The sequence below is a fragment of the Sturnira hondurensis genome, unplaced genomic scaffold, assembly GCF_014824575.4.
Source record: "Sturnira hondurensis isolate 20B ecotype Veracruz unplaced genomic scaffold, ASM1482457v3 Scaffold0006829, whole genome shotgun sequence".
NCBI classification, from domain to species: domain Eukaryota; kingdom Metazoa; phylum Chordata; class Mammalia; order Chiroptera; family Phyllostomidae; genus Sturnira; species Sturnira hondurensis.
This window is the reverse complement of record NW_028079460.1, coordinates 201,991-222,252: the sequence shown is the minus strand read 5'-3', so window position 1 is coordinate 222,252 and position 20,262 is coordinate 201,991. Positions and strand designations below refer to the sequence as shown.

The 20,262-nt window shown below is 38.2% G+C and overlaps 1 protein-coding gene across 1 annotated transcript in view; it reads right to left on the bottom strand.

The window, feature by feature from the left end:
• The window catches only part of ASH1L (ASH1 like histone lysine methyltransferase), a 233,916-nt gene that overhangs the window by 117,597 nt on the left and 96,057 nt on the right, over positions 1-20,262 (bottom strand). The window contains exons 4-5 of the mRNA XM_037050750.1: positions 19,806-19,907; positions 18-756 (exon numbers count right to left, since the gene is read on the bottom strand). Coding sequence (XP_036906645.1) covers positions 18-756; positions 19,806-19,907 — 841 coding nt within the window. The remainder of the gene's footprint in view (positions 1-17; positions 757-19,805; positions 19,908-20,262) is intronic.

The following is a 20,262-nucleotide window of genomic DNA, read 5'->3' as shown; positions in this document are numbered from 1 at the left end:
GTTAAACAAGGAATTACCTTTTGGTATTCTCTTGTTCTTGTTCTGAGAAAGGCTTCTGCTTTTTCTTGGCCTGTTCTTCCAAAAGCCAACTTTTCCTCTTCAATCCCTTCTTATGGTCGGAATTCAGGTTCACACTCTGAACAACAGCTTCAATGACATCTTGAACTGTATCAGGACCAAGGTGTAGTGCTGCTTCTTCTTCACCTTCATTCAATTTTGGGCTGACAAACTGGGTAGTTTGAAATGTTTGCATTGATACCACAGCCTGGAGGGGACATTTCCGAGGTCGACCTGGTCTACGTTTCACAAAGTTATTTCCTGTCCTGGCCTGTCTTTGAAGTTTTTTGGCTTTTAAAATTTTATTTACATGATCCAGGTTTTTCTTGGTGGCCAAGATTTTGTCATAATTGCACATTTTCCGAGCTTGGCGCTGCATAGCTTCTACTACACTTCTCTTGATATGATGAGAGGAACAGCTGCTTGGCAACTTTTCAGAAAGGAGTGAGATGCTGTTACTACAAGAGTCACTGGGTACTGCAGGCACTAGAAGGCTGTCTGGCTTTCCCAGGGATCGTTCCTTGCTGTGGTTATGGCCTGGACTGGAAGAAGGTGGCACAGAGGCAGATGCAATCACAGCATCAATGTTTTTCTCCAGAGGCTCTTGATTTTCATGTTGTACCATTCGCTGCAGCAGACTATCCACAGAGTCGTCCCCAGAAGAAACCAATCTTGGACTTCGAGAGGGAACTCCATTCACTAAATAATAAGACAAATCACATATAGATATAAATTAAACACAGCTAGTTATTGAAATAACTTTTTACACTGGATAAAAGAAAAGGAATATTGCTTTATTTTTGACAGCAAAATGAAACATCATAATACCATATGCATTTGTCTTTCACAAACTGGTCAAGAGCTCACTTTCCTAAGTAAGGTACATTACAGTAACCATAATAAATTCAAAATTGACCCATATTTCCCTAATGATATTAAAATGAATTAAAACAAAACAACGATTCTTACTCTCTGGGATGAAAATAAGAGTTAATTTCTTCAAAAATGAAGATCCAGTTAAAGGACTTGATAGTCAAAGCAATCTTGGATCCTGGATAAAGATCTAAACTTTAAATATAGATGATATTGCTAGGTCAGAGCTTTTTTTCTGACAATGTTTTAAGTGCAAAGGTATAGAAATGAAACTCTCTTCTTAGGCAAAGCTTTAAAATTAGAATAAACAAATCTGTATAAACAGGTATAGAAAGAATACACATTGATAGCAAGATTAGAAATAAGTGCTCTTAGATAAATCTTGTTATCTTACTGGCCCAATATGTGGTCATCTTTGTTTCTTCAGATACTACTCAGCAACTTTTTATAACTATAATTAATGTGGGAAATGCTCAACTTCCTCTGGTAAGCTCTATTAGTTTTACAACATTATAAAACTCAGATTATAATGGGCCATTTCCCAAAATGCGTGGTTTACTACTAAGGATCATGTTATAACTTTCCAAAGTTAATCAATGAATTTCTTATCTACATGACTGTAAAATATACTGTTCTAGACACTCTTTTATAAACTCTAGGCATTCGAGATTCGGAATTGTATCTGACTACACAGAAATTTTATCAAATTACCAATAACTTCATAAATAAATCTAAAAGTATTCTTTAAATGCAGTATTTTCAAAATTTAAAACTCTCAGCTATATTTTATATTACTATTATTTAAAATCATGCCTACACCAGACCTGGACAAGATCTGGATCATCAGAAGTTCCTGAAGTTGAGACAGAATGACCTAAGATAATTTTCTACATTACCTGTAATTGTAAGATCTTTCTCCTTCCCCATTTTATGGAGACAGGCATGAAATGCAGTTCCATGTTTTCCCTCAAGGTAACTTTTTTTTCTGATTGCTTCCCTGTCTGTAATAATCTGCTGCGCCCACAGAATTCATTTTTCTCTATACATGTACATTACATGATTATAAGTGAAAATGATAATATTTTAAATGGTGTTGACCTTAAAAATATTCTGTCTCGACTTCCGCCAAGATGGAGGCATAGGTGGAAACATTGTGCCTTCTCCCACAACCAAGTTTGAATACAACAAAGATTTTGAGAAACAAAGACACAACCAAAGGACAGAAAATTGAATTATACGAAAGTCCGACTACATCTAACCGTTCAATGGGACGGTAAGAGGGGCGGAGCCAGCAGCGAGCAGGGTTGGGCAGGACAGGGCCCCCGACCCAGGCGCGCAGGCAGACAGGAACCAGTTGGGGTGCGGGGCAGACTGCGGGCGCATATTCGCGCACAGTGAGACAGACCACGCAGGCCCCAGGGGGTGAGGACTGACGGCGGTGGCACACTCGCGAGCAGTGGGACGAAACATCTGGGCCCGGTGACGGCAGCAACTGCAGCACCAGTGAGGGCCGTGGCGGAAGGCGGCAGACAGGACGCCATAGTCCCTCTTTGACCCCGCCCCCACATACAGCGTCACAACCCAGCGACTTAGTTGCCCTGCAATACCAGTGAGAGCCACTGTCGCTCTTTGACCCCGCCCCCACATACAACGTCACAGCACAGCGACTTAGTTGCCCTGTTCTAGTGAACACTTTAGGGCTGTGATCCTGCTATGGAACAGGCACGAAGAACCCGAAAGATGGCGCGAGAAGAACTCAAAGTCCGAGAGCCAATAACTCTAAGCGACCAAGAAATTGCCAGCCTCTCAGAAGCACAATTCAGGACACTATTTATCAGGATGCTGACAGAACTGGTAGATTATAGTCACAAATTAGAGGAACAAAGTCACAAATTAGAGGAACATATGAAGGCTAAACTAATTGAAATGAAGGGAGATGCACAGGAAACCAATAGTGATGGAAAGGAAACGGGCACTCAAATCAATGGAATGGATCAGAAGGAAGAACAAAACATCCCACCAGAAAGGAAGGAAGAAATGAGAATTCAAAAAAATGAGGAGAGGCTTAGGAACCTCCAGGACATCTTTAAACGTTCCAACATCCGAATTATAGGGGTACCAGAAGGGGGAAAGAAACAGCCACGAGTGGAAAACGTATTTGAACAAATAATAAAGGAGAACTTCCCCAGTCTGGCAAAGGAAATAGACTTCCAGGAAATCCAGGAAGCTCAGAGAGTGCCAAAGAAGTTGGACCCAAGAAGGAACACACCAAGGCACATCATAATTACATTAGCCAAGACCAAAATGAAGGAGAGAATCCTAGAAGCAGCAAGGGATAAGGGGACAGTCACCTACAAAGGAGTACCCATCAGACTGTCAGCGGATTTCTCAAAAGAGACCTTACAGGCAAGAAGGGGCTGGAAAGAAGTATTCCAAGTCATGAAATCCAAAGACCTACAGCCAAGATTGCTTTATCCAGCAAAACTTTCATTTAGAATGGAAGGACAGATAAAGTGCTTCTCAGATAAGGTCAAGTTCAAAGAGTTCATCATCACCAAGCCCTTATTATATGAAATGCTAAAGGGACTTATCTAAGAAAAAGAAGATGAAAAATATGAACAGTGAAAGGACAGCAAACACACAGTTATTAACAACCACACCTAAAACAAAAGCAAACCAAGAGGACAGCTAGATCAGGAGTGGAACCATAGAAATGAAGAAAACATGGAGGCTTAGAAATAAGGGGGTGGGAGGGGGAGAAGGGGGGAGAAGGCACAGAAAATAGCATAGAGGGTAGGTAGAAAATAGATAGGGGGGAGGGCGAGAATAGTGGGGGAAATATAGAATCCAAAGAACTTGAGACACGTGGTTATAAACTAAGGGGGGGAGAATGGTGGGGGAGGGAGGGTGCGGGTGGAGGGGAATGAAGGGGGGAATAGAACAACTGTAATGGTATAATCAATAAAATATATTTAAAAAAAGAAATAAAAAAATATATTCTGTCTCCACTGTTCCTGATAATACACTTCCATTATCTTCCAACTACTTGCAACTCCAATAAATTGATGTTTCTGTCTCTCCTTCAAAATCAATAAATAGAAAAACTGAAAATAAATGCTCTATAGTTTCTCAACCTCTCTAGTTCAAGTCCTTTTCTGGCTTCAACCCTACACTCTCTGGCACTTCGTTTAATTGTCGTCTTCCGATGGCTCATAAATCTCTATTGTATATATAACTTTTTTCTAATTCTTTTACATGTTTCATAATTTCTAAAATTCTCCATATTTACAATTTAATCATCTCCTCCTTTATCCTTGCTCCTCCTCCAGATTTTCTGAATCAGTGAATGACATCATAAAGTTTCTAGTCCAAAAGAGACTTTAAAAGAAAGGCTATGAAAAGAGACAAAGACATCACATAATGATAAATGATCAATTCAACAAAAGATTATAGCCCTTGAAAAGATTTATGCACCCAACACAGGAGCATTTTTAAAAAATATTTTATTTATTTATCTTAGAGGGGAAGGGAAGGAGAGAGAGAGAGAGAGAAATATCAATGTATGGTTGCCTCTCATTCATCCCCTGCCGGGAACCGGGAACCGGGAACTGGGAACTGGGAACTGGCCTGCAACCCAGGCATGTGCCCTGACTGGGACTCGAACCGTGATCGTGTGGTTCGCAGGCCCATCCTCAATCCACTGAGCTACACCAGCCAGGGCAGGAGCATTTTAATATATAAAGGAAAGGGTGTCAAAACTTTTGGTGTCTCTGGGCCACAGTGGAAGAAGAGTTGTCTTGGGCCATGAATTAAATACCCAAACACTAAGGGAAAAAAATCTAATAATGTTTTACGTCTACAATTTACAATTTTCTGTGGGGCTGCATACACAGCCATCCTGGGCTACATATGGACCGCTGGCTGTGGGCTGGACACAAACTAATACTGGTGGACATAAACAGCAAGTTTGACAGCAATGCAGTTGTAGTAGGAGACTAACACCTAATTGATATCAATAAATACATCTTCCAAAAAGAAAATCAGTAAGAAAACTGCAGCCCCAAATAATGACACATTAGACCAGATGAATTTAATTGGTATTTTTTTAAAAATCACCACAAGGCACCAAGATACAACATTCTTTTAAAGTGCTCATAACACATTTTCCCAGGCAGACGATGTTTTAGGACACAAAAGAAGTCTCAATAAATTTAAGAATATTAAAATCATATCAAGCATCTTCTCCAACCAGAATGTCATAAAACTAGAAACCAAATGATATCAGAACATATCTTGAGACAGATGAAAATGAAATCACAAGAACTCTAGATCTATGAAACACAGCAAAAGTAGTCCTAAGAGGGAAATTCATAGCAATACAGACCTACCTCAAGAAACAAGAAACATTTCAAGCAATCTAACTTTACATCTAAAGGAACTAGGAAAAGAATCAGAAACATGGCTGGAAGTGAATATAAGATAGAAAATAAAAAGAATGGAATGAAAATAAACAAAATAAAGTCTAAATAAATAATACAAAAGATCAATGACATTGAGGGCTGGTTCTTCGAAAAGATAAGCAAAACTGATAAACCTTTAACTGCAAATTCCTAGAAACACACAATCTTTCAAAACTGAATCAAGAAGAAATGGTACATGTGAACAGACTAACTACTAATGAAATAAAAAAGTAACTCGCAAAAACAAAAAATCCTGGATTTGATGACTGTACAAATGAATTTTATCAAACAGTCAAAGAAAAATTTAACACTTGTCCTAAAACTTCTCCAAAAATTTCAGGAGGAAAGGTTCCCAAGATCATTGTATGAGGCAGCATTACCCTGATTCCAAAAATGGACAAAGACATTACAAAAAAAGAGTTATAGGCCAATGTCCCTGATAGACATGGATGCAAATGCCCTGAAAAAATATGAGCAAATGAAATTCGACAATACGTTAAAAAGATCATATACCTTGATAATGTGAAATTTATTCCTGAAATGAAAAAGGGGGTTAGTATTTGCAAATCAATTAGCATACTATACCACATACATAAAATGAAAGATAAAAATCATATCATATCACTAGTATAGACAAAAATATTGCATGAAATCTAGCACCCATTTATGATAAAAACTCTCAGCAAAGGAGAAATATAGGAAATATACCTCAACACAATAAAGGCAGTACATGACAAACCCAAAGCTAACATCATTTTCAACTGTGAAAAGATAAAAGTGTTTTCCTTAAGATCAAGAACAAGACAAGAATGTCCAGTTTCATCACTTTTATTTAATATGGTATTGAAAATCCTAGCCACAGAAATAAGACAAGAAATAGAAATAAAAGGCATTCAAATTGGAAAGAAAGATGTAAAACTGTCATTATTTATAGATGACATGATAGACCAATTTCTTGCCAAGGTGGCCCAGGATGGCTATGAATGTGGACCAACACAAAACCATAAATATACTTAAAATCTTTTGTTTTTGCTGATTAGCTTTCACTAGTGTGTGTGTATTTAATGTGTGGTCCAAGACAACTTTTCTTCTTCTCATGTGGCTCAGAGATGCCAAAAGGTTGTACACCCCCAAAACTGAAAATGGACTAAGATTTAAGACACAAAACCATAAAAATCCTAGGAAAAAAACATAGGCGATAAACTCTTTGACACTGATTTTAGTATTATTTTTTTGTAAGTCTCCTTGAGAAAGGGAAACAAAAGAAAATAAATGGACTACAACAAGCTAAAAAGACTTTGTACAGCAAAGGAAACCATCTATAAAACAACAATCTACTAAATAAAAGAAGATATTTGCCAATGATACATCCAACAAGAGATTAATAATCAAAATATAAAAAGAACACATCTGATTAAAAAATGAGCAGAGGACATCAATAGATATTCTTCAAAGATGAGGCAGTAATGGCCAAAACACATGAAAAGATGCTCGATGTCACTATTCATCAGAGACAGGTAGAAATTAAATCCACAATGAGATATTTATTAGAGTGATTATCACCAATATATCAACAAACAGTAAGTGCTGGCAAGGATGTAGAGAAAAAATAACTCTCGTACATGGTTGTTGGAATTGTAAATTGGGAGATGTGGAAAACAATATGGAGGTTCCTCAAAAAATTACAAATACAACTACAATATGACCTAGCCATTCTAATTCTGGGTATTTAATGAAATCCAAATATTATATTGAAAAAATATATGCATTCCTATGTTCAATACAGTGTTATATCCAAGATATGAAGGAAACCAAAGTACCCACTAATAGAAAACTGGGTAAAGAAGATGTGGTACATATTTACGATGGAATCTTACTTAGACATTAAAAGAATCAAATCTTACCATTTCTGACAACATGGACAGAGTTATAGGGACAGTATTATGCTAAGTGCAATAAGTCAGACACAGAAAGACAAATACCCTATGATTTTACTTATGTGTGGAATCTTAAAGCACAGTATAGGAAATATAAATAATATTGTAATAACTATGTACAGTACCAGTTGGGAAAAATCTTATTGGGGTGAATACTTCTTTTTTTTTGTTTGTTTATATTCAGTAGAATTTAATTTTTTTTTCAATTTTTTTTATTTAATTATTTTTCAAGTACAGTTTTCTGTCTATTACTCCCATCCCATCCCACCCCCCGGGGTGAATACTTCTTAAGTTATATAAATATCTAATCCCTATGCAATACACCTGAAGCAAATTTTACATAGTAACTTAAATTAAAACATTTTTTTTTTAAGATTTTATTTATTTATCTTCAGAGAGGAAGGAGAGAAGGAGAGAAATATCAATGTATGGTTGCCTTTCATGTGTCCCCTGCTGGGAGTTGGCCTGCAGGGAACCAGCCTGCAACCCAGGCATGTGCCCTGGCTGGGAATCGAACCGCGATCCTCTGGTTCGCAGGCCCGCACTCAATCCACTGAGCTACACCAGCCAGGGCTAAATTAAAACATTTTAAAGATTTTCTTTCTTTATTTTTAGAGAGAGGGAAAAGGAGGGAGAAAGAGGGAGAGAAACATCCATGTGTGGTTACCTCTTGTGCATCCCCTACTAGGGACCTGTCACACAACCCAGGCATGTGCCCCGACTGGAAATTGAACTAGTGAACTTTTAGTACACAGGCTGGCACTCAATCCATTGAACCATTTATAGCCATGGTTGTAATTTAAATATTTTTAAAATAAAAAAAAGGCAAGTTCAACCAAGATGGAGGACATACTGATCAAAAAATCTTAGCTTTATCTCAAACAAAAATTAAATTTGCCAGGCAAAAGGGCACTACCAATCTACAAGAAATTTTAATTAATGTTTTTCTGAGTCTCACAGACAATACAAATCTGCATGAGAGACAAAGATTGAGCGTAAGCTTGTGATCAGGAACTCTTTGCAGATATCAATCAGAATTAATGCTCTTTACTTCTGTTCAATCAAGATTTCTGAAAGTTTCAGTTTCTTACTTAAAAGTTCAGTAATGTTTTAAGAAATATTTTCCATGTTTTATCCAGTATTTTTAGTTTTAGGTACCAAGAGGTTTGATCTGTATATCTAATCTACCACTGTATTGCTGAAAATAAAGAGCTCTAAGTTACTCCAATGCCACCTAAATTGCAACAAACTTCTTTCTCCCTCTAGTTACTAAATTGCTCAAGTTCTACATGTGCAAACTAGTTTTCTAAAAAAAATCATCACTCAATCATTTAACACGTTCTGTCCAAATCTTTCCTGACCTCTTTATGACACCTGACATTAAGAAGCTCCTAAGACATGTACTCTTTGATTTTTCTATTAAAAAATCTATTTAAAATTTTATGTCATTCACTTACATCGTTTCTTTCACTTCCTTTTCAAATGCTAATATTTCTTATATCTTCATCCCTGTCATCTTCTCAATACATTTTCTCCTAGGGCAATTTCATTCACTGTCAGATTTAAATTTATGTATGTACCTCTAGATCAGTATCTCTACTATGTCTCTCAAACTATAAACGACTGCTTCCAAATGGCCACCCAACATCTCGACCTCAATAAACCAAAGCCAATTCAAATTCAACATATCCAAACCTGAAGCAATTATCTGTTTTCATGCATTTGTTTTTGCCATAATACATTCTCCATACTGTAATGTTTTAGCATTTTCCTAAAATGCCAATGTGATACACTCTATCATCATTCATAAATATTTTGTTGCCCCTTCCCTCAATAGGATTATAATTTCATGCCACTTCCACTTAAGAGTTACCTTTATGACTTGCTTTGGCATTAAAATGAGAAGAAACACGTTACTTGGGCAGAAATTTAAAAGAGTCAGCAAGTATTGGGTTGGCCAAAACATTCTTCTGGTTATTTTCATAAAATGGCTCTAGTAGGGCTTACCTGTCATTAACTTCTTTGGAAATAATTTTGTTGAATTGTATTGTGACAACTGTCATATCAGCATTTGTTTATTTATTGTTGGGTTATTACACATGCCCCATTTTCCCCTCCATTGTTCTCATGTTCCCCGCTCACTGCCCTCCCCACAATCAATTGCCACACCTTGTTATCCATGTCCATGGGTCATTTATACTTGGTTCCTTAAAAAGGCCCTTCTTCTTTCTTCCCTCATCCCCCTCCCACACCCACTCTGGTCTTTGTTAGTCTGTTCCTTGTTTTACATGCATTTGGCTTTAATTTGCGTGTTAGTTTGCACTGTTCCATTAGGTTCCACTTATAGCTGAGATCATATGGCACTTGTCTTTCACCATCTGACTAATTTCATTTAGCATGATACTCTCCAGTTCCCTCCACACTATAACCAAGATTAGGAATTCCTTTTTTATTTATGCTGAGTAGTACTGTATTGTGTAAATGTACCACAGTATTTTTGATCCACTTATCTTCTGATGAGCCCTTAAGCTGTTTCCAAAACTTGGCTAATGTAAATAATGCTGCTATGAAACCAGGGGTGTATAGTTTCTTTTGAATTGGTGTTTCAGAACTCTTAGGGTATAATGCTAGCAGTGGAATAGCTGGGTGAAAAGGCAGTTTCATTTTTAGCTTTCTTAGAAAATTCCATACTGTTTTCCACAGTGGCTGTATCTGTCTGCATTCCCACAAACAGTGCACTAGGGTTCCCTTTTCTCTGTGTAATCACCACTATTGTCTGCTGATTTGTAATGATGGTCATTCTGACTGGTGTGAGGTGGTATGTCACCATGGTTTTAATTTGCACCTCTCTGCTGGCTACTGCTGCTGAGCATGCTTCCATAAGCCTACAGACCCTCTGTTTGTCTTCCTTGGAGAAATGTCTGTTCAAGTCTTCTATCCATTTTTAAATTGGATTGTTTATCTTCCTGGTATTGACTTATATGAATTCCTTATATATTTTGGAGATCAAAATCTTGTCTGAGGTATCACTGGCAAGTATGTTTTTCCATACAATTGGTTTCTTTTTCAATTTGATGATTTCCTTAGCTGTGAAAAACCTTTTCAATTTGATGAAATCCCACTTGTTTATTCTTTCTGTATTTTCTTTGCCACAGAGAATGTATCAGGGAAAATACTGCTGTGTGGGATAGCTGAAATTTTACTGCCCATGTTTTCCACCAGGACTTTTATAGTGTTGTGGCTTATATTTAAGTCTTCTATCCATCTAGAGTTTATTTATTTTTACATATGGTGTTAAGTAGGTGACTGAATTTCATTTTCTTTTTTAAAAGTATATTTTAATGTTATTAAAGTTGTCCCCATTTTCCACCATTTATATCCCCTCTGCTCCACACCCATCAACCCTCCAGCATTCCCTCCACTTAGTTCATGTCCATGGGTTGTACATATAAGTACTCTGAATTCTGATTCTTATACCATCTTGGTTTCTTGTCTATTTTTTGCCTACCTATTATGCTTCTTATTCTCTGTACTTTCTGCTCATGCCTCCCCTTCCCCTCCCCACTGAAATCTCTCCATGTTATGTCCACTTCTCTGATTCTGTTCCTGTTCTGGTTGTTAGCTTAATTTTTGTTTTCATAGTTTTTTTTCTAGGTTCATTTGTTGAGAGTTGTGAGTTTGTTGTCATTTTACTGTTCATAATTTTTTATCTTGAATTTCTTAGATAAGTCTCTTTAACATTACATACAATAAGGGCTTGGTGACGTTGAACACCTTTAACTTGACCTTATTTGGGAAGCACTTTATCTTCTCTTCCACTCTAAATAATAGCTTTGTTGGATAGAGTAATCTTGGATGTAAGTCCTTACACCTTCCATGACTTGGAATACTTCTTTCCAGCCCATAAGAATTTTATTGAGAAATCAGCTGATAGTCTTATGGGCACTCCTTTGTAGGTACCTCTCAACTTTCTTCTTACTGCTTTTAAGATTCTCTATCTTTAATCTTGGGTAATTTGATGATGTATCTTGGTGTGTTCCTCCTTGGGTCCAACTTCTTAGGGACGTTGTGGGCTTCCTGGAAGGCTATTTCCTTTGCCAGATTGGGAATGTATTCTTTCATTATTTGTGCAAATAAGTTTTCAATTTCTTGCTCTTGACCTTCTCCTTCTAGCACACCTAAAATCCAGATACTACAATGTTTAAACTTGTCCCAGAGGCTCCTAAGACTTTCTTCATTCTTGAATTCTTGTTTCTTTACTCTGTTCTGCTTGGATGTTTATTTCTTCCTTTTGTTCCAAATCATTTATTTGAGTACTGGTTTCCTTCCTGTCATTGTTGGTTCCCTGAATATTTTGTTTTATTTCAATTTGGATATTCCTGATTTGTTCTTTCATTTTTCGACCCAGCTCCATCAGTTTTGTGAGCATTTGAATTACCAGGATTTTGAACTCTCCATCAGATAGGTTGGCTTTCCCCTCATCGCCTAATTTTCTTTTTGGAGTTTTGGTCTATTCTTTCATTTGGGCCATATTTATTTGTCTCCATGCACCTATTAAATTATAAGGGGGCAGGGCCTTATGTATTCACCCCAGCAAGGCAACCTCCTTGCTTTAGCACTGTTTGTGGGGAAGGGGCCAAAGAGGGAACAATACAGTTTACCTAATCGGCTCTACCCCCCTTTCCAACGAACCCTTGTGTGAGACTGGGAGTTTTTCCCACTGTGGCAATCCCTGCTGTAGTTCACAGTCAGCTCTGAGTCTAAGTTTCCCGATCAGTCAGCCCTACCTGTATAGCCTGCTGCCTTGGCATGGGTTCGCTCTATCAGCCTATCTTACTGGTCTGGGTGGTCTGTTGACTGTTTCTTTAATTCCCTGGTTGGTGGAGTTCCATGCAGCTGATTTTCTGGCACTTCTAGTTGTTTACTGATTTTTAGATTGGTTGTTATCCCTTTTTTGGTTGTATGAGGAAGCAAAGGATTTCTACCTGTGTGTCCATCTTGGCTGGAAATCTTGAGTTTCATTATTTTGCATGTAGCTCCAGATCTCCCAATACCATTTCTTGAAGAGGCTATTTTTACTGCATTTTATGCTCCTGTCCTCTTTGTAGAATAATCATTGTCCAGAGACTTTGGTTTACTTCTGGGCTCTCTATTCTGTTTCATTGATCTATGTGTCTGTTCTTAGGCCAGTACCAAACGTTTTATTACAATGGCCTTGTAATATAGTTTTATATCACATACTGTAATCCCTCCTACTTTGTTCTGCTTTTTCAAAATTGCTGTGGCTATGGGGGGTTGTTTATGGTTCTATATGTTTTTTTAAATATATATATTTTATTCATTATACGATTACAGTTGTTCTATTCTCCCCATTCATTCCCCTCCACCCTGCATACTCCCTCCCCCACCATTCTCTGCCCATTAGTTTATGACGTGTCTGAAGTTCCTTAGATTCTACATTTCCCCTATTATTCTTGCCCTCCCCCTATCTATTTTCCACCTACTGTCTATGCTATTTTCTGTACCTTCTCCCCCCTTCTCCTCCCCCAACTCCCCTCTTGCTAACCCTTCATGTGTTCTTCATTTCTATGGTTCCACTCCTGATCTAGCTGTCCTCTTGGTTTGCTTTTGTTTTAGGTGTGGTTGTTAATAACTGTGAGTTTGCTGTCCTTTCACTGTTCCTATTTTTCATCTTCTTTTTCTTATATAAGTCCCTTTAACATTTCATATAATAAGGGCTTGGTGATGATAACTCCTTGAATTTGACCTGAGAAGCACTTTATCTGCCCTTCCAATCTAAATGAAAGCTTTGCTGGATAGAGCAATCTTGGATGTAGGTCTTTGGATTTCATGACTTGGAATACTTGTTTCCAGCCCCTTCTTGCCTGTAAGGTCTCTTTTGAGAAATCTGCTGACAGTCTGATGGGTACTCCTTTGTAGGTGACTGTCCCCTTATCTCTTGCTGCTTCTAGGATTCTCTCCTTCATTTTAATCTTGGCTAATGTAATGATGATGTGCCTTGGTGTGTTCCTCCTTGGGTCCAACTTCTTTGGGACTCTATGAGCTTCCTGGATTTCCTGGAAGTCTATTTCCATTGCCAGATTGGGGATTTTCTCCTTTATTATTTGTTCAAGTAAGTTTTCCACTCGTGGCTGTTCCTCTTCCCTTTCTGATACCCCTATAATTCGGATGTAGGAGCATTTCACGAGGTCCTGGTGAAATGCTCCTACGTCCGAATTATGATAGCATGCACTGGATCTCCATAAATTTCAGTGTTTTTGAGTTTTTTCCTTGAGGTTAATTTCTAGTTTTAGGCCATGAAAATGGCCCTTGTAGTCCAAGAAAATGCTTGATATGATTTTATTTTTTTTAATTTGAAAATTGTTTTTTGTCCTATCATGTGATCTATCATTGTAAAAATACTTATTTTGCTTCTTTGGGGTGAAATGTTCTGTATATATCAATTAAGTCATTTGATATTGAGTGTTGTTAATGCCACCATATCTGTGTTGAGTCTTTGCATGGGAGATATATCTATTGTTGACAATGGGGTGTTAAAATTCCCTACAATGATTGTGTTGCTGTCGACATCTTTCTTTAAGTCCCACAAGATCTTTATATATTTTGGTGCTCCTATGTTGGGTGCATATATGTTTATGAAGTTTTAATTTTCTTCATGTATTATTACCTAAAGTATTATATAGTGTCTTCCTTTTTCTTCTTTCATAGACTTTGTTTTGTAATCAGATTTGTATGATATCAAACACTGGTGCTCTAGTATTTCTTTTAGGTCTGTTTGCTTGGAATATTTTTTTCCATCCCTTCACCTTCAGTCTGTGTAGATCTTTTGTTGTGAGGTTGGTCTCTTATGCACAACATACTGTGTTTTCCTATTGATTCAGCTACATTATGTCTTTTGGCTGGAGCATTTAATCCATTTAAATTTAAGGTCATTACTAATAGGTGTTTACTCACTGCCATTTTCTCCTTTGTACTTATGTACCTCTCTCTATTTCTTGTTATAATTTTTTTTTCATTTTTAGAGAAGAAGGGAAAGAGAAAGAAGGAGAGAAATATCAATGTGTGGTTGCTTCTCACACACCCCCTACTGGGGACCTAGCCCACAACCGAGGCATGTGCTCTGAGTGGGAATCAAATCGGTGACCCTTTGGTTCACAGGTCTGTGCTGAACCCACTGAGCTATTTCTTATTATTAAATAAGTTGTTTTAGTATCTCTTACAATGCTTGTTTGTTGGAAATCTGCTCTTTTAGTCCTTTTGTATTTGTTGTTGTTGCCTGGGATACTCCTTATTTCACCTTCCATTTTAAATGAGTCTCGCTGGGTGGAATAGTCTTGGTTGCAGACCTTTCCTTTTCATTACTGGGAGCATTTCTTACCTTTCCCTTCTAGCTTGAGTTTCGGCTGAAAAATCAGGTGATGGCCTTAATGGGCCTCCCTTTTGGGCTACTAGTTGTTTCTCCCTTGCTATCTTTAATATTCTCTCTTTAACTTTTCCCATTTTTATTATGATGTGTCTTGTAGGGTGCCTCTTTGGATTCATCTTGATTAGAACCCTCTGTGCTTCCTGGACTTGTATGATTTTTTCCTCTCATCAAGATAGGGGAGTTTTCTGTTATTACTTTTTGAAACAGATTACCTGTCCCTTGTTTCTCTTCTTGTCCTTCTAGTAATCCTGTTATATGGATATTATTACATATCATATTTTTTTTGGCAGCTCCCGTAAACCCTCTTAATTCTTTTTCAGTCTTTTTTCATTCTCTTGCTCTGTCTGGAAACTTTCTTCTACATTGTCCTCCGGCTTGCTTATTCAATCTGCTGCTTCATTCATCCTGCTTTCAATTCCTTTTACTGTGTTCTTTAATGTAGAAGTTGTATTCTTCATATCTATGTGCTTTTTCATGCTGATGCAGTTCATAGTAAGTTCCTAGCAGATTCCCTGTATTTCTTTGTAGTTCTCACTGTGCACATTGAGCTTCTTCATAACCATTATTTTGAACTCAATATCTGTTACTTTACTTGCCTATGTATTTTATTTAGCACTCTTTCTGGGGATTCCTCCTTTCCTTTTAATTGGGGTTTTTTTCTTTGTCTACCCATTTTAGGGGCGACACTTTTTGTTTCTTTCTGCTTCTTAGACTGATCTGCTTTGACTTTGTGGTGTGAACTTCTATGGTAGAATACTTGTGGAATTCAGTGGTGCAGTCTCCTTGATCTCCTAAACCTGATGCTCCTGGGATGCCCTTTATGGTGTGTTTATGTTGGCTTCCTGGTTTTAATTGTTGTTGGGTTGTTCATTAATGGTTCCTTTCATCAGTGGGCTGACTAACAGTTACTCTGACCACTGTGTCTCCTATGATGTTGTCAAGGGACAGTTTTATTCTTTGTGAAACTGTCTCCTGTGATATCACTGGTACACCAGTCTGGCCTTAGACAGCCTGTTCAAGACTAACAGGGATCCATCATAAGTGACTGACTCCTTCAGTTGTTAATCCAGTCACTCTGTAAGAAGCAATCAGACTTAAGCACCACAGGGAGGGGCAGAGTAACTTCTGTGGGTGGGACTATTGATTCCCTTCAGGCTGATTACACTCAGAGGGGGATGGTTTGCGCTAGCAAGACAGCTTCTGCAGTATGATAGATGACTCAGCACAAGGATCCTGGCAGCGCTCTCTCAGTTCTCTCCCAAAGCCAGTGTCCCCAATCTGTCCTCAAGCATCTCTAATCTACTCTGCCCTATGCCAGAGTTCAGGGTAAATGGCTGCAAATGAAAATTTATGTGTTGGTCCTTTAAAAGGCTCCCTGGATCTCCAGCTGTCTGTCCCTGGCACAGAGAAATAGTACCACTTTTTTCAGCTGGATATTGTCCGGGAACTTTTGGGGATCTGGTATTGTACGCTGGGGACCAAACTTCAGATTTACACTGCAAACTTCTCAGAGGGATCACCCCACTTGCTGAAATATTCTTCCGGCACTTTATCTGCTGCTCGTGGGAGTCCAACCAGCCCCTTTGCAAATCCTCTACAGTCTGCACCAGCCACATTGTGGTGAAACTGTTTCTTCTCTGTTTGTAGTTTTAAGCCTTCTCTTCCACTATTCTTGAGTTGGTTATTTCGAATAATTTCTCCACAATTTAGTTGTAATTCCAGATTGGTCCTGGGAGTAGGTTAGTATAGCCTCCACTCACTCCTCTGCCATCTTGGATCTCTCAGCATGCATTAAACAAAATCTTATTTAAATTGGTGAACTTAGACCCAGAACTTCCGGCCAAGATGGAGGCATAAGTAGAAACACTGTGCTTCCGCCCACAACTTAATTGAAAGACAGCTAAGTTTTAGAAACAAAAACACAGCCAAAACAGTGAAAATTGAACTGTACAGAAGTCCAACAACAACGAAACACTCAGCAAGACGGGTAAGAGGGGCGGAGTCAGCGGCGGAGCCGGGTCAGGCTTGAAAGATCATTTCACCCAACCAACCCAGGAGCAGAGGCAGAGGCGGTTGGTGGATCGCAGGCGAGGGGTGGTAACAGGAGGACCCAGTGAGGGCGCAGGGAAACTGGCTGACTGCAGCCACACATTTGAGTGCAGATAAACCAAGCGATGGAGCGAACAGTGAGACAGATCCTGCAGGCGAGGGCCCCAGTGACAGGAATTAGACCCTGAGAACACCAACTGGAAAGAATTTCTCAGGGTCCAGGGGCCGGGAGAGGCTCCCAGTCTCACAGAGAGTTCATTGGAGAGACCCACAGGGTCCTGGAGAGCACACAAGCCCACACACCCAGGAACCAGCACCAGAGGGGCACAATTTGCTTCTGGGAAGCTGCAGAGGGGACAGAAATCTGAGAGGGAGCTGAGCAGAGCAAAGCACCATGTTTTCTCCCTCTCAGACCCCACCCCCACATACAGCATCACAACCCAGTGACTGGGTCACCCGGCTCTGGTGGAGACCTAAGGCTCTGCCCCTCCAACATAACTAGTGCGAACAGACCAAACATTATGGCTCAAGAACAGCTCAAAGCTCCAGAGCCTATAATTCTAAGTGAGCAAGAAATAGCCAGCCTTTCAGATGCACAGTTCAAAACACTGGTGATCAGGATGCTCACAGAATTGGTTGAATTTAGCCACAAATTAGAGGAACATATGAAGGCTAAACTAATTAATATGAAGGGAAATGCACAGGAAACCAATAGTGATGGAAAGGAAACTGGGACTCAAATCAAGGGAGTGGACCAGAAGGAAGAAAGAAACAACCAGACAGAAAAGAAGGAAGAAACAAGAATTCCAAAAAATGAGGAGAGGCTTAGAAACCTCCAGGACATCTTTAAACCTTCCAACATCCGAATTATAGGGGTACCAGAAGGGGAAATGAAACAGCCATGAGTGGAAAACTTATTTGAACAAATAATAAAGGAGAACTTCCCCAGTCTGGCAAAGGAAATAGACTCCCAGGATATCCAGGAAGCACAGAGAGTCCCAAAGAATTTGGACCCAAGAAGAAACACACCAAGGCACATCATAATTACATTAGCCAAGATTAAAATGAAGGAGAGAATCCTAGAAGCAGCAAGAGAAAAGGGGACAGTCACCTACAAAGGAGTACCCATCAAACTGTCAGCTGATTTCTCAAAAGAGACCTTACAGGCAAGAAGGGGCTGGAAACAAGTATTCCAAGTCATGAAATCCAAAGACCTACATCCAAGATTGCTCTATCCAGCAAAGCTTTCATTTAGAATGGAAGGGCAGATAAAATGCTTCTCAGATAAGGTAAAATTCAAGGAGTTCATCATCACCAAGCCCTTATTATCTGAAATGTTAAAGGGACTTATCTAAGAAAAAGAAGATAAAAAATAGGAACAGTGAAAGGGCAGCAAACTCACAGTTATTAACAACCACACCTAAAACAAAAGCAAACTAAGAGGACAGCTAGATCAGGAGTGGAACCACAGAAATGGATATCACATGGAGGGTTAGCAACAGGGGAGTGGGAATAGGAGAAGGGGGGAGAAGTTACAGAGAATAAGTAGCATAGATGGTAGGTAGAAAATAGACAGGGAGGAGGGCAAGAATAGTATGGGAAATATAGAATCTAAATTACTTATGACACATGGACATAAACTAAAGGAGGGGGATGGTGGGGGATGCAGTGTGCAGGGTGAAGGGGAATGAAGGGGGTAAATGGGATCACCGTAATGGCATAATCTATAAAATATATGAAAAAGAAAAAAAGAAATTATATATTTTAAGTACATAAACATGAATTTTAAAAGTTGAGGTTAGAAATAAATATTAATATTCTTCCTACAATCTCATAAACTTTTGCATATCTTACAGACTTGTGAAAGCTAATTTGGAAAGCATTATTTCACTAAACAATTTTACATAGTATGTCTAAGCTTTTATTATAAATACATTCCATTATACTACACACCCCTCACTTGAAGTCAACTTTTAAAATCTTTATATGTTTATGTCTGCTTACTCTTATTTTTTTAAATTATTCCCTCTGTACTACAGTATTGCTTGCTTTTATATGCTATTTTCCTTTCTGCCGTTTCATTTACCTGCAGACAACTGTCATCCAATAATACTAAATGGAAAATTCCAGAAATAAACAATTTATAAATTTTTAAGTTTAACACTGTTATGAGTATCATGATAAATCTTGGGCTATCCCTCTCTGCCCCACCCGGTACGTGAATCATCCCCTTGTCCAGTGCATTCATGCTGTACGTGCTACACACCTTGTTAGTCACTTGGTAACATTCCATGTTATTAGAGAAACTATCTTGGTACTTTTATAGTTGTGTTCAACTAGCCATTATTATACTACTTAATAAACCCCTAAAACACAAGAATGGTGATGCTGGAAATAGGGATATGTCAAAAATAAGATATAAAGTACTCCCTTGACATAAAGTTCTTAACTTAACAGGGAATAAAAAATATTATATATTGAAGTTGTAAAAATCTACAGTAAGAATGAATCTTCTATCTGAGAAATTATGAAGAAGGAAAAAGAAATTCAGGCTACTTTGCTGTCACATCTCACACTGTGGAAGTTATGGCCATGGTGCATGTGAGGTACTTAAGTTAGAACAGAAAAGGCATTAAGTCTGTACGTAGAAAACATGAACGGAAAACATATAGATATATATACACACACTCGTGAGATTCAGCACTTTTTATGATTTTTTAGGCACCGACTGGAGGTTTTGGAACATATTCCCCAAAGATAAGTAAGGGCTTTTGTACATCTAGCTAGACACAAAGAGGGGTGAAAGGAAAAGACTATTATATTGTTGCAATGCAAATTATTACTGTTTCTCACAGCCCAGAGCCACTTTTGTTTTTATACAATATTATAATTTTTATTGTGATGCATACAATATTTTAAGTCTGTTCAGGAGGAACAGATGGGAAATTACCTTCAAAGTGTGGTAAAATGAATAGCACTTGCCTGTTGAAGAAGTACTTTCAGATGAAGACCTCTTCCGAGTAGGGCTACAGTTTATACTCTCTGATGATCGCTGGGAAGACTTATCTGATGTTGGTTGGGAACCTGGAGAGAGAAGACAGAAATCGTAAGAAAATTCAAGTCTAAAAATGACGTTAAACCATTCTGTGTTTGCACTGTAACATTTTAGTTGTTGCCACTGCCATTCCCTGTAATGATATGATTTTTAAGCTGACAATAAGAGGACAAGTGGAGGACAAACCACACTAAATGCTGCTGACAAAATTTCACAGGTTTTATATATACATAATTTCTCCTGTTAGATTAACAGAGAGAAAACTAGTTATAGTGGAAGGATGAACAGAATAATTCCTTTTTATGTATTACTACTAAAAACATAGTTAAGATATTTATCAATAAAAATCACTAACAATACTCTAATCAAATGTGTCCTTGATTA